This window comes from Rhinoraja longicauda, chromosome 23 (assembly GCF_053455715.1).
Source record: "Rhinoraja longicauda isolate Sanriku21f chromosome 23, sRhiLon1.1, whole genome shotgun sequence".
Lineage (NCBI taxonomy): Eukaryota > Metazoa > Chordata > Chondrichthyes > Rajiformes > Arhynchobatidae > Rhinoraja > Rhinoraja longicauda.
The window spans coordinates 15,441,928-15,456,936 of record NC_135975.1 but is presented as its reverse complement, the minus strand read 5'-3'; the positions used below and the strand labels follow the sequence as shown (position 1 = coordinate 15,456,936).

Genomic DNA, 15,009 nt, shown 5'->3' with positions numbered 1-15,009 from the left:
GATTATAAGTACACTCAATTAATTCCCATAAATTTATTGTAGAATTTAATCTTGCAAACTCAATTAAAATGAAATATCATTGAGCATTTTCCTGCCGTGATCAAGTGTTTAGTTTAGTTTTGAGCCATCACATGAAAACAGACCCTTCGACCCACCTAAGTCCGCACCGACCATCAATCACCCACTCGCACTAGTTCTATGCTATCCACTTTCTCATCCAGCCCCTCCTACACACTAGGGTCAATTTACAAAGGAAAATTAATCTACAAACCTGCATGTTTTTGAGATGTGAGAGGAAACCAGAGCACCTGGAGGAAACCCATGTGATCACAAGTGCAAACTCCCCACAGACAGGTCAGGATAACACCCGGGTCTCTGGCGCTGAGAGGCAGCAGCTCCATCAGCTGTCCAATGAGTGAATATAGACATTTATGGGGAAACCTCCCATTTAAAATATACATTTTCTGCCACAAACTAAAACTTAAAGGGTAAAAAGGATTATTTCACAAAAGTATGGTGTTCAGTTTCTTGGCTGCAGTGGGCTTTAATTATAACCCATTATCATTTCTTGAAGATCATATAACAACACAAATACAATTATTGATGCTCATTGCATCATAGCCATGATACATTGACTGGTGCTCAGAAATCCAGCCCTGTATCCATTCCATTTAGAAATTAAAGATAAATTATTTCTTGTCAGGTCCTAAATATTACTTTCCACAAAATTTAAAATCTTACCATTATTAAAAAGTGGGAAGGGTAAAATTCTTTGTAGGAAGATTAATTATAAATAGATAAATGATGTCAAACCTAGTCATGTCAAATTTGAAGGATATTTAAAAAAAAACAATTTTGGACCTTAATGCAACATTAATCCACAGTGTAATCAAAAAATTCAGCAGTTGCTATATGAACAAGCAAAATACTGTAAATAATAAGCAATCAATCAGGCATGCGCAGGTTCAATGTTAATGTTCTTTCATTAAGTCATGAACTTGGAACATTAATTTGTTTCTCTTCCACAAATGCTGCCTGAACCCAATGTTTTTATTTGAACTTGTGCAATTCCTTTAAATTTTATTATTTTGCATTTGACAGTAAAGAACTTAAATTCTTACATCTTTCTCTTATCCCCATCAACCATTACAACCCACTTCGCAATCACCAACTTCCAGCAATAATCCTTCTATGTATTGAATCGTTATGTAAGGTATTTACCATTCAAGTCCCAAATTGTCTTGACCACTCCAGTGCAGACAGATCTTAGATATTAGTTCAACTCAGCTCAAACAGCCTGCTGCACTTATTATATCAATATACTAAAACTCTCGTTTGTTTGTTCCTGAACTGGAGCCAAAACGATACCCGATAGCATGACAATTTTAGGCCCACCTTACTCACCGTCGTCCCTTTGGTGCTAATGGAAGACGTTTCATTGAAATCGGTGTTATATTTTTTAAGTTATTCCCACTTTAAAGTTTAAATCTATCTCCAAGGGAGTGAGGGAGGAGTTGGGGGGAGGGGGAGGGAGGGCAGTGGGGGAGGAGAGGGTGCTGCAGCAATGCAGGAGAGGTTTGAGCCCAATGGGTCCACTTGGTCTAGTATTCTATTAAAACGATGACTGCAAGCAATTGAAGGGTCATCTTGTGCTCAGGGATGTCCAATCTCATACATGAAGTGCAAATTTGACTCGCAAGACTTGGAACGATCCTGTTACTACTATCCAAATGCTCCGCAATTTCGTCTTTAATAATTGGTGAAGATGCTGGAGTCAATTATAAAAGACGAAATTGCAGAGCATTTGGATAGTAGTAACAGGATCGTTCCGAGTCCGCATGGATTTACGATTGAAATCATGCTCAACTAATCTTCTGGAATTCTTTGAGGATATAACTAGGAAAATTGACAGGGGAGAGCCAGTGGATGTGGTGTACCTCGACTTTCAGAAAGCCTTCGACAAGGTTCCACATAGGAGATTAGTGGGCAAAATTAGAGCACATGGTATTGGAGGTAGGGTACTGACATGGATAGAAAATTGGTTGACAGACAGAAAGCAAAGAGTGGGGATAAATGGGTCCCTTTCAGAATGGCAGGCAGTGACTAGTGGGGTACCGCAAGGCTCGGTGCTGGGACCGCAGCTATTTACAATATACATTAATGACTTGGATGAAGGGATTAAAAGCTGTTCTATACTTGCTAATGAAATTCTGAGTGCTTTTCTCACCTTTTAACTTCGTTCAACTTTAAGATTCAAGACTAAAGCATTCAAGGACCATATTTTATCAGCTACATTAACCTGCAGTACAGTGACAGTAAATCACAAAAGTTGGAATACACATATGGCATTTGACATTGATGCAAGAGCAATCAGTTATTTTACACTCAACCATCTGCTAATCAGAAAAGGTCACAAAGTGCTTGAGTAACTCAGTGGGTCAGGCAGGATGCCTCAAGAACAGGGATAAGTGACATTGTGTCATTTTGGGTCAGGACCCTTCTTCAAACTGATTTTGGTGGGAGATGGGGGAAAAACCTGCGAGAGAGGAGAAGCAGGGCAAAGCGTGGCAGGTAAATGGGTGGACACAGGCGAGGGGGAGGGACTGATAGCCAGAGGGTTGGGACAAATACCAGAGATTTAAACAAAGGTGTGAGACAGACTGCCCATATCCACCATTTACCTGCCACACTTTTTGCCTCTCCTCTCTCCCTGCTTTCCTTTCCCCCACAATCAGACAGAAGGATCCCAACCCAAAACATCACCTATCCATGTTCTCCAGAGATGCTGCCCGACCCAGTGATTTACTCCTGCTGTTCTTGATTTCCACATTTTTTCTACTGATCAAATTTAGGTTCCCAACAATCAGTTGTATAAACATTCACAAACCTTAATTCGTTCACTGACATGCATTACAGTGATAACACCAATAAAGCAATTAACAGAGATCAAATTAACATAAAATCTGAAAAACCCAAATTATGCTTGTGGGAACTGTCTACAACCTAATTTATAGCATGTTTATGTGCACAATTAAACTGGACACTATTTCCTCCGCCAAGCTCAAATACACTTAACAATCAAAAGCTGTGGCTTCAATCCATCAGTGGAATAACTACATTACAAAGCTACAGCAACAATTTATTACTACCATTTGTCTGAAAAGATAAACATTTTTAACACTAACTTGCGATAAAATAACTAGTCATCATAACTAGAAAAACAAAAAAATGAATTCAGTTACCACAACCCAATTAAGATTTTTTCCCCTAAATGGTAAGAATTAAACCTAGTAATAATTGTACTTTGTGCCATAATTCTGTAACAGAACACCAGGGAAGACAGAAATATTAAGCCTTTGACTAAAGTCAGATGCCAGATATTCAATAATATTATCAAATTTCAGTTCAGATTTCATTGTTTTGAAATTAACGTTGACATATATTACTAGATCATTTTTGGGACAAAAAGTGTTTGTCAAAGCACTCATCAATAGGTTACATTCTGCTTCTGCTGAGAACTAATTAGTACTTCAGCCAAGTGACCCGTGGCATTCATTTGCTCAGGCAAAATACCTTCCTCAATAAATTTACCACAGGGGTCACCAGCAACATGCCAAAAGACCTTAGCTAGCACTTTTTTCCTTAAGCTAACCACATAGAGGCTAATGGTCACAGCCCCACAATTGCCTTCATTAACATCTGGTCTAAACTAATATACTTGATTTAATGATTAAGCTAATATAACACATTAATCAGGCTAGAATTTCTATTCTGCACTGACCAAGTGAACGTCAGAAACAAAATGTAGAAACAAAGAACTGCAGATGCTGGCTAATACACAAATGGACACAAAGTGCTGGAGTAACTCAGCAGGTCAGACAGCATCCCTGAAGAACATAGATAGGTGTCGTTTCGGGTCGAGACTCTTCTTCAAAGAAAATATTCACTTTGGTCAGGTGCCAGATTCAATGCGAAGTTCCAGAAAAAGCAAATTACCAACTTTCTGTTGACACTTTCCTACTAATATGCACCTTTCGCTGATCCTCAATGTGACTTACTAGTATCACCACTGCCCCTGGAAATGCATTCTTGGCCCTAACAATTCACTGCCTAAAAGATTGCTGTCCCTTGCATTATCACCATTCTTTATATTTAACCATTCTGCCAATAGAAACAGCTTTTCTTGATCCTCCATGATTTTAAACATCTCCTCTCAACCTGTTCTATAATCTATCCAGGTTCTTCATTCTATCCTTGTATTTAATGCTGCACACAAACTGAGTCTGTGCAGACCAGAAGGCTAATTCTATGCTGAGCCATTTTATTCTCCTCACATCCTATCAACTGACTCTCCCCTCACCCACCCACCTTAATATTGTAATAGCTTATCTACACTCTCGGGGCAAATAACTGTGGCCAATTAACCTACCAACCTGCATCTTTTTGTGGCGTGGGAGGGAACCAGAGGACCCAGAGCAAACCAATGCATTCCTGGGAGAAGGTGCAAACACACGGACAGCAGGTCAGGATTGAACCCGAGTTACTGGAGATGAAAGGCCGCATTTTAATTAGCTGCAACCTTGTGCCACCCTCAAGCCCTTCATTCCTGCAATTATTCCAATCCATATGCACCCTCTTCATTGTCTTTTCATTTTTCCTAAATTAGAAAAATTCAGTCGTGGCCAAATTGACAATTTATCATTGTATCATTTCTCCTCTTTATTCCTCCCCCCCCCCCCCCCCCTTCTCCTTACCCATCCTTTTCTGCCCATATACCTCCCTCTGGTTTTACATTTCACTCCTCCTCATATTTCTTATCTGATACCCTTTTGTCTCCTTTTTACTGCAAGACCTGATTAGTTACACCACCCTTCTGCCAATCACCGCTCCTCCTCGCCTGTATCCATCCATCACTTTGCCCACCTTCACTCCTCTTTTCCAGCTTTCTTCCCACTATTCCATCAGTCTGAAGACCCGAAATGTCACCTGTCCATTTCCTCCACAGATGCTGCCTCACCCATTGAGTTTGTCCAGCCTTTTGTTTTCTTTAAACTAATCAATAATATATTTTAAGAAAACTAGGTGCTATAAAACCTGGTAAACCCCCCCTAAACATTTCTGGCCCATAAACACCAATTCGCTGCCCAAGTAACTGGAAACAAGAGCAACGTTTAATCTTGATGGCAACATGTTTATTAAATCTTTTTGTAGTCCAAATACTCTTCCACCAAATTTCCTTTGTTGAGCTTGTGCTGTCTCAGAATACTATCATTAATTAAACACTATTTAACACTTAACTACCTTCAAAGGATAAGGAACGATTTGATCAAAGTTAAAGATATTAAGAGAAGTTGGTGAAGCGTTCACAAGTTATTTCACTATCTGGATCTAGGACTATAGGTAGATACCTATTAACCAGTTATAACAGTTAGGAAAGAACTTCAGTGTACTTTTCAACAAAAAGATCCAATCCAAACCATAATATTTAGAATATGCAGTAAGAACGTCTTAAGAATTTAAAACGGCACTGTCCACAGTGCCATTGTCTGCCTAAAAGACTACTGCTGGATTTGGTGCAAAATGGAGATAAATCAATCAGCAGAGCCTTGTGACAGGGGCATCATATTTTACAATCAAATTTTGTATCACCATGACATTAATATCAATCGAAGAACTAAATTGCAGGCTTATAAAAGTAAGAAAAACATGTGTATAGTGGTATACCTCAGTATAAACCTTTGGATTAAAAAGCTAATATACTTATTGCTCAATTAGGGATTTTGTCATGTGCCTATTCAATGCTTCTACTCAACCACTACATTTTGTTTGCAGAACTCATTAACCACATTTGCCTATGTATAGTACAACACCCTTTAATAAAATAATCCCTCGAAATGAAAACTACTTTAGTAATGAAATAAAGCAAATGCACATTCTGTACATGTAACATTTTTGGATACAAGGAAATATTTATGCCTATGAAAGAATACGCCATTGTTTATATAAAAGCATTTTATCTGTGCAGCTCAAAACTCTATCCAGATCTTCCTGCTCATACAACAAATAAATCACAGGTTCAAGTTTATTTTTATTTCTAAGTACAAAGCAATATATAGCGGCTCAGAAGGAAACCCACAAACTAAAAATCATGCTTAACATAAAATCATCTCTTATCCATATGTTAATAATATGGATAATTTTATGGTCCTGGGGAGAACTCCCAGGATTTAGACCCAGTATCAAATGAATTGTAATATACCTTCAAGTCAGAGAGGCATACAAGTTGGAGGGGCATTAGCTGTGTGATGTTCCTGGAATGCGCCTGCTTCCATTGATCTTCTAACAAAGGTCGAGGGTTGAGGGTTTCGGGAGGTGGTGTCAGAGCAGCCTATCACAGTAAATTGTACAGATTGAGGGGAGACAAGCCCCCAGTTTAACATAAATAGAAAACCAGTATGGTGGAATTAACACAGCAGTAACAAAGAAAAAACTAGCATCTCAGGTTACAGTCTTTCAATAAGATTAGGAAAAGTCACAAATCATGCATTTCGCTTTGCAGAGAAAGGACAGAGAATGAAGGGAAGATAGGCGAATATCAAGAAACCTTGGTGTGAAAGGTGCTTGGCAGCACAACAAGCATTCCAACCTCATCTATTGCATCCGCTGCTCTAGATGTCAACTTATTTACATCGGCGAAACCAAGCGCAGGCTCGGCGATCGCTTCGCTGAACACCTGTGCTCGGTCCGCATTAACCAAACTGATCTCCCGGTGGCCGAGCACTTCAACTCCCCCTCCCATTCCCAGTCTGACCGTTCTGTCATGGGCCTCCTCCAGTGCCATAGTGAGGCCCATCGGAAATTGGAGGAACAGCACCTCATATTTCGCCTGGGTAGTTTGCAGCCCAGTGGTATGAACATCGACTTCTCCAACTTTAGATAGTTCCTCTGTCCTTCCCTTCCCCTCCTCCTTCCCAGATCTCCCTCTATCTTCCTGTCTCCACCTATATCCTTCCTTTGTCCCGCCCCCCCTGACATCAGTCTGAAGAAGGGTCTCGACCCGAAACGTCACCCATTCCTTCTCTCCTGAGATGCTGCCTGACCTACTGAGTTACTCCAGCATTTTGTGAATAAATCAATTTGTATCAGCATCTGCAGTTGTTTTCTTATACACATTCAATACTGCTAGTTTGTAGTGTGTTACTCAAGTCTCCGAGTAGAATTTGAATCCACAATTATCGTAATTTCTAAGGGAAATCGTCACGCCGGGCAAGTGTTACCTTTGGTCAGCAATTTTATATTTGGGTAAATACCAATGAACTGTACGAGGATGGAAATCCAAAATAACTATTTGAAAATAAATGTCACTAGATTCATATTTTGTTTTTTGAGTTAGTTTTCTGGATTAGACCATATCAGAGTTAACAAATTACCTGGTATATATGAGATGTAGAGGCATCATGTGCTCACTGCTTTCTTTATATTAACAACTAAAAAAATGTTACATATTTTCTACTTTACTGCAAATTATGGGCTGCCACATGCCAGGTGATGTTCCACAGTGAACTGTTGGCATTTAACTTCACAAAATATCATGTTTAGAACTAGTGTGCAGTCATGAATTCCTGAAGTTACCATCTGCGCTCTAGCAGAGCACAAATTTGCTAAATCTTTCAGCACTTACACCAAGGAACTTGCTCAGTGAAGTGGTGTTCACTTAAACTATATGAACAGAGGAAGTTATGAGAAAGAAGGGCAAACATAAAGCGATTTTTATTTTATTCAATCGTTGCTGGGTTTAATGTTCTTAATCGTTACAAAGTAATTCATTCTAAAAATTAAGTATTTCATTAACAGATTTTTAATTGATTCCCATTCATCATCCTTGGCAGAGTTTGCTGGCTGCTAGGTCTTTTCAGCTTTCAGTGAGCCAACAAACAGGAGCATTCTATCACACACAGCTCACCATTTTGTATCCTGCCCTTATTTACAAGTAGGTTGGCAGTAAGATGCGTTGAAGAGGGCAGGAAGTGGGCCACAAGATACAACTTCCGCAGCATGCTGCTGCCACCAAAACCTTCCAGTCCACTACTTAAGCAAAAATACAATGATATAATTACACACCCTTCTAACACAAACTAAAAGCAATACTGTTTATAAAGAATCAACAAGTCATACCATTCAAGAATGACCAGACCATAGCTAGAATTATGAATGCTTTCATTAAAGATTGTCCACACTTGCAAACATTTTACATTTAACACAGGACTTGAGCTACAAAGTGCCAAGCTCAGCACTGGCCTTCAAGCATCGGATGCCGTCAAGCATCAAAACAATACTTGAATTGAAATTCTCCAGGCACTGTGCCAACTGGCAGATAGCTTGTAAACTTGGCAACATTTACAGCAATGCAAAAGATGCACCACTTCAAATACCCAAGGAGTAAATAATCAACATTTCTAATCAATATTTTAAAATGAATTATTGCAGCCCTCTATTTTCCTTGTTTAAAAAAGTGTCTGGAGGTATATTGATAGCTGTTCTTTCAATAAATATCTACATTTCTTGGCCAACATTAGCATCATAACTTACAGATGTTTCAGATGTGCCATGTTTTTTTGAACAGATTCACGGATCAATAAAAGTATAAAAATGTTCTGTTTATTCCCAGCTAGAAAATCATGTAAGTGATGATGTAAACTTCGTGATTCCCAAGTGACTTTCCAAACTGCAATAGTTAGTGATTAAAGAGCACAAGATTTTTTTTGGTTTTAAAATATTTATTCACATGGTGCAGATATTGCTATTAGTTAGTTATCCTTAAAGTTTAGTTTAGAGATACAGGGTGGAAACAGGCCCTTCGGCCCACCGAGTCCGCACCAACCAACGATCGTGCGTATTAACACTACCCTACACACTAGGGACAATTTCACTTTTTTTATATATACATAGCCAATTAACCTAAAATCCTGCATGTCTTTGACGTGTGGGAGGAAACCAAAGATCTTGGAGAAAATTCACGCAGGTCTTGCGGAGAACGTACAAACACCCAAACTCTGGTGCTGCAAGGTAGTAGCTCTATCACTATGCCACTGTGCCACCAAATAGCAAACAGAATGAAACAATTTATGTATCTTTATCAATTTTCGGCACTGTCAAGTAGCTTGGTTCTGTTCAAAAACATTCTAATTAAACGATTAATTAAATAATTACAATTAAATGAACCCACAATTTACTTTTGACGACAAATATTGGCCAAAGATAACAAATTATCTTACTTGGGCATTTTTCCCCCCACACAATTAACATTCCCGTTAATCTGCAAAGTTAAAACGTTAAACAGAATTAGTGTTTCTATACAAATTTGGTTTAGTTCAAAACTCTAATGAACAAAGATGTGTTTGATTGTTCCATAATTAGTTGCATTCCTGGTTTGCTGAAATAACTCTAACCCAAATATGGTACACAATATAGCTAATGTTTTAAATGTCCATTAATGGTGCATTGGTATTGAAAATCGATTAATATGAACATACTAAAATGAAATTTTAGTTTACATCTGCAATTCCCATTATCTCCATTTTTAAATCCTTGTGTAATATTTTAAGAATCACCACTTTAACATGGGCAATGAGGTTTGTGTTGGATTGACTGAAGAGTCAAACAAACTCATCTCCCAGACATCTCAGAATATTTAAATGCAGAATTAGATTGTAAGACCAAACTTTTTCTCAGGGTTGACAAAATCAACAACTACAGGACATAGGGTTAAGATGAGAGGAGAAAGGTTTAATCGGAATCAGAGGGGCAGCATTTTCACAGAGGGTGAAACATATATGGAACGAGCTTCCAGACAAAGTGGTTAAGGCTGAGACTATGAACATTCAATACGTTTGACAGATATGATGGTGGGAAAGATTTAAGAGGGGTATGAAATGGGACGAGGAAGGTCAAGCACTTGGTTGGCATGGATGAGTTGGACCACAGGGCCTGTTTTCGTGCTTTTAGACTAACATACACTACTTTCTGCAAAACAGCATCCAGTTACAGATGTGATGGTTTTAAATTTAAATTGGTTCACGAGAATAATCTAAAAGCAATGAAATGTTAGTCGGAAATTGAGATGAATTAAGATACCAGTCTTTAAAATATTGCACTTATTAAAAAAAAAACTATTCTTAAAAAATAAACTCTATATTGAATTGCTTCAATCAAAATTATATGTAAGCAATGAAGAATTAATCATTTTTTGACCGACCACAACAAAAAAAAAGTGTAAAACCGTTAGCTTACATCCGATACGTCATTGTGTGATGCTATGAGCACGCTCAATAAGTTGACCTCTTCATTTCCACTTATATGGAATGAACTGCAAAACACCATACCCATTTCCAGTTAAAGAAATGAATACCAGACAACAAGTTTATAGACTTCAGCATTCTCAAAATGTCTAGCTACTAGCTGTGGTGGTATCAGATTCATACATTTAGTGCCCCTCAAACCAAATATAAGCATGTAGTTTTCAAAAATGCCATTTGCTTAATAGTTGCCGCCATTTGATAGCCAAGTGCTCAAATACCATTCAAACATTTCTTTTGCTTTTACAGTTTCCATCAAAGCCACAAAACGTTGCGGCCAAGAGCAGAGATCACCTGCCACATAGTGGACACAAAAAGCTGGAGTAACTCAGCGGGTCAGACAGCATCTCTGGAGAAAAGCAATAGGTGACATAGGTAACTAAGTTACTCAAGCGTTTTGTGTCTATCTTCGGTTTAAACCAGCATCTGCAGTTCATTCCTACACACATCTCCTGTCACATGATAGTGAATAAAATACTGAGGAATAAATACTAAGGAATCTAATTGGATTTAGACATTTGACATAGAGAATGCTGTCTAATCTTATTAGACTATACTTAATCCAGTTAGCTGCTGCCACCATTGTTTACTGGACTTACAAGGAATAAGCAGGTTTATCACACTTGGAGTATAATTTATAACCACCAAATATAAACTGGGAAGTATACATAGATCAATATTTTTCTGCAGACCCTAGGACAGGGAGCTAACGACAACATTACCTCGTGGCCAATTTAACAGCATCCACTTCCATTTAAATAGCCTTTAAAATTGCAAAAATGCTCCAAAGTATTTCAGAACAAAAAAATAGAAACAGCCATCCAGGATATGTCAGATTAAAGAATGGTCAAGGTAAATTCTGAGGACCATAAAAATAGGAAAGGAAACGTTATAAAGCAGCAGAGGAGGTTAAATGTCCAGAATTAGCACAATATAGACATTAGAAAATGCAATTTTAGAAGTCATTGTAAGGAAACCAGTGATTTGAAAGTAAGGATATTGCTTAACTGAGAGTAAGCACACAGATAACTTTTATTTCAAGTGATAATTTACAAAGTTATATTTTCAGCATCAGATTATATAAATTGTTTTAGAATCCCAACAGAAAATATCCCAAAGGTGTTTTTAATCACAAATATGTTGGGCACTTCACCTAGATCGTTTATGATCAATTTTACCACTATCTAAAAAGTATTTACACGGTTGAAAGGAATCAATCATAAAAAGGGCATTATTGTGTTAATGGCCAAAAACACTAGAAAATTCCATCGATTTACACTTTTTTTGCAGGATTAATATACTTTAAATGATTGTACATTGTTGTATTTTCAAAAACTGAGTATTATTTCTCCATTGTGATGTGCATGTCCCAACACAACTGAGACAGACAGTGACGTCTTCACGCAATTAAGTGATGTTTAGTAGTTAATTTAGTAGTTGTATATTCAGGCTCAAGTGAGATACTCCACGCGAGAGCTACTTGCAAAAATAGGTTTTTCCAAACAAGTTTCACAAAAAACAGAAAAGAATCCTGATCTATTTAAAACCTCACTGTACTTTTCAACAAAAAGATCCAATCCAAACCATAATATTGCGTTAACGTAACGCACCCGAGAACATAAAATGTTGAACGAGTGAACCAATCGTAGAGTTAATTGTTTACACATTTTTGTTGCAGGTTGTCAATACCTGTGGCTGCAAGCCAGTGAGTTAGCGGTAAATAAAGGTGCCTAATAGTAACCATCCAAAATAGGATCAACTAATAGTTACCTCCAGGTCACTTTCCTCCGCCTTACTAAAACCGGAATGTCAAAAATAATAATAGGTAGGAAAGATGCAGGTTCATCTGGAATTCACACCAAAGAGATTTTTTTCAGTCTGTCTCGGTATTAATGGGGGAAGGGAGGGAGGAGAAAAATGTGAAGCTTTAAAATGCTCAAAATAAAATGCGATCAGTTTGCATGGAGTATTTTAAAATCCAACTTCCAAACAAGTAAAAACCGAAAGGTTACTACCCCAGGACCCTGGGTGGAAGGACAGAGAGCACAGCCAGGCCCAGGCAGGGATCGATGGTCAGAGAGCCATCTTGCCCCTCGGCGGTGAGATCCAGCCCGAGTCCCACACTCACTCACCCAAGAGCAACAGCTTGACTTCCCTCGCCGCTTTCTCTCCGTCCTCCCTCAGGTTTCGGTCGATCATCTTGGACCTCTCCACCGCATCTTTGTCCTCGGTGCTGAGCGTACACCCCATTCCGCCGGCTTCACTCGCCCCCCTCTCTCCCTCGGAGCCGCCGCAGCTTCGTCACACCGCCCTGCCACCGAGTCAGACAACGCTTCCGTTCCCCCACTAACAACCACTTTCCAAATCCAAGTACAACTTCACCGCAGAGAAGTGCTGAGCCCGCCGGCTGCCGGCCGTAGTTTGAAAAGGTGGACGACGCCGACTCTCGCCGGTTGATTTATTTTCTCTTCACCGCCGCGAGCCCATTCACACCTCCACCGTCGTCGGCCGCTCCCGGCGCATGCGCACTGCCCGCCGCGGGAGCCGCCTCGATGCCGATGCCGAGACCCGGATGCCGGGCTCCCGCTCTCTGCGCCTGCGTCAATGGGATGGGAGCGGGCAGTAACCTGTGGCAACACCCCTCCCCCCACTTTCCTCACCCCCTACCCCTCCCCCCTCCTTCACCGCCCTCCTCCCCGCCCGCAGACCGACCAGTCGCCGACATGTCACCCCACCCCAGCCAGAGTACCCGGGAGGCCTCTGCGCGCTTTCTCCACGGTAAAGTAAGGCGCCGAGAGCGCCGAAAAGTTGGTGTGGTTTAACTGAAATTCTTCTCAAACTCCGCAAGATAATCAAAGCACCGATGTCACACATTTATAGATGCGTAAGATTTCCGTTCAAAAGAGTAACACTAGTTTAATAACATTAAGGATATTTTATCATTCTGAAGAAGGATCTCGACTCGAACCGTCACCCATTCCGTGTTCAAGAGATGCTGCCTGTCCTGCTGTGTTACTCCAGCTTCTTGTGTCTTCGACTTCGGTTTAAACTAGCATCTGCAGCTCCTAACCCCACAATGATATTTTTAAGGCAGGGGTAGTGCGGGTGTCCGGTTATGGGGAGAAGGCAGGAGAATGGGGTTGAGAGGGAAAGATAGATCAGCCATGATTGAATGGCGGAGTAGACTTGATGGCCTAATTTTGTTCATATCACTTATGAACTTATGGACATTTACAGATTTATTTATATTTTCAAGACCCAAAAGATGTATTCACCCCTCGTCATACCCTGTTTGAGCATAAGTATTTGCATCACCAGAGGTTAAATACAATTGTTGAAGATCAGAACCCTTCAGACTGAATGTAATAGTGGGGAGAAAACTGGAAAAGAGGTGCGGATGGGACAAAGCCTGGTAAGTGACAGGAGGATACAGATGAGAGGGGCTTTGATTGGCAAATGGGTGGACAAAGGCTAGAGATAAAAAGAAGACTATAGAGTGTCAGACAAGGAGTGAAGGTGAATGAAATGTGAGGCTAGAGGAAGGGATATACTGTAAATGGAAGAACAGTTCTGTAACATCGTTGCAGACAGATATATAGCACAATGTTTTATGTTAGTTTGCAAGGCTGAAAAACCACAGTCAACACCGCCTCCCAGAACTTCTAGTCGTCTATCACAGAGGTCTTGGAGGACAGCAAGCAGGAGAATCTGGACCAACCACTGATCCTGGAGGAGCTGACTTGTTACATCTGTTCCTTTAACTCAAATAAAAATCACAAAAACGATAGCTTAGCAACTGAGTTATACACGGCTCTGTGGGAATGGGTGGGTCCACACCAGCTGCAAGTGTACAATGCTATACTTCCAGCTGGCAGCATGTCACACTCCATGAGGGGGGTATCATCACCCTCATCTACTGAGAGAAGGATGAAGTCAGGAATTGGAGACCCATCCCACTGCTAAATATGGACCACAGCGTCCTGTCCAAGGCCATCGCCAACCGAATCATCTCTGCTCTTAGACAGGTGATCCACTTGACCAAACCTGTGCTGTATCTGGCGCAAAAGCTTTAGACAGCCCTGCTCAGGAATACCATCGCCTACATGCAGGACAAAGGGGTGGACACCTGCCTAGTCAGCTTGGATCAGGAGAAGGACTTCAACAGGATACTGGACACATTAATGACGTGCTCTCCAAAATAGGCTTTGGGGAGGGAATTGTGAAATGGATCAAATTACACCAGGCAGATATCTAGTGCAGTCTGAATGGTTGGGAAATGGATAGCTTGCCCATCGAGCCTGGAGTCAGGCAGGGCTGCCCAATCTTCCCTGTCTTGATTCATAAGTTCTGGGAGCAGAATTAGACCATTTGGCCCATCAAGTCTACTCCACCATTCAATCATGGCTGATGAATCTTTCCCTCTCAACCCCATTCTCCTGCCTTCTCCCCATAACCTCTGACACCGTTATTAATCCAGAATCTCAATCTTCAACTTAAAAATATCCATAGCTATCCATGGCAATGAATTTCACAGATTCACCATCCTCTAAAGAAATTCCTCCTTGTGTGCTGTATCGAACCCTTTGCTGAATCCATCAGGAGGGACGAGAGCATAGGAGGGGTGACGTTGCCAGGCACTGGGGGCACTCGGATC

The 15,009-nt window shown here is 40.3% G+C and overlaps 1 protein-coding gene across 1 annotated transcript in view; it reads right to left on the bottom strand.

Annotated features, from left to right (window-relative positions):
- Window positions 1–12,895, bottom strand: part of gnai1 (guanine nucleotide binding protein (G protein), alpha inhibiting activity polypeptide 1) — a 33,724-nt gene extending 20,829 nt beyond the window's left edge. The window contains exon 1 of the mRNA XM_078419749.1: window positions 12,488–12,895. Coding sequence (XP_078275875.1) covers window positions 12,488–12,605 — 118 coding nt within the window. The 5' untranslated portion in view covers window positions 12,606–12,895. The remainder of the gene's footprint in view (window positions 1–12,487) is intronic.
- Between the last annotated feature and the right edge of the window lie 2,114 nt (window positions 12,896–15,009).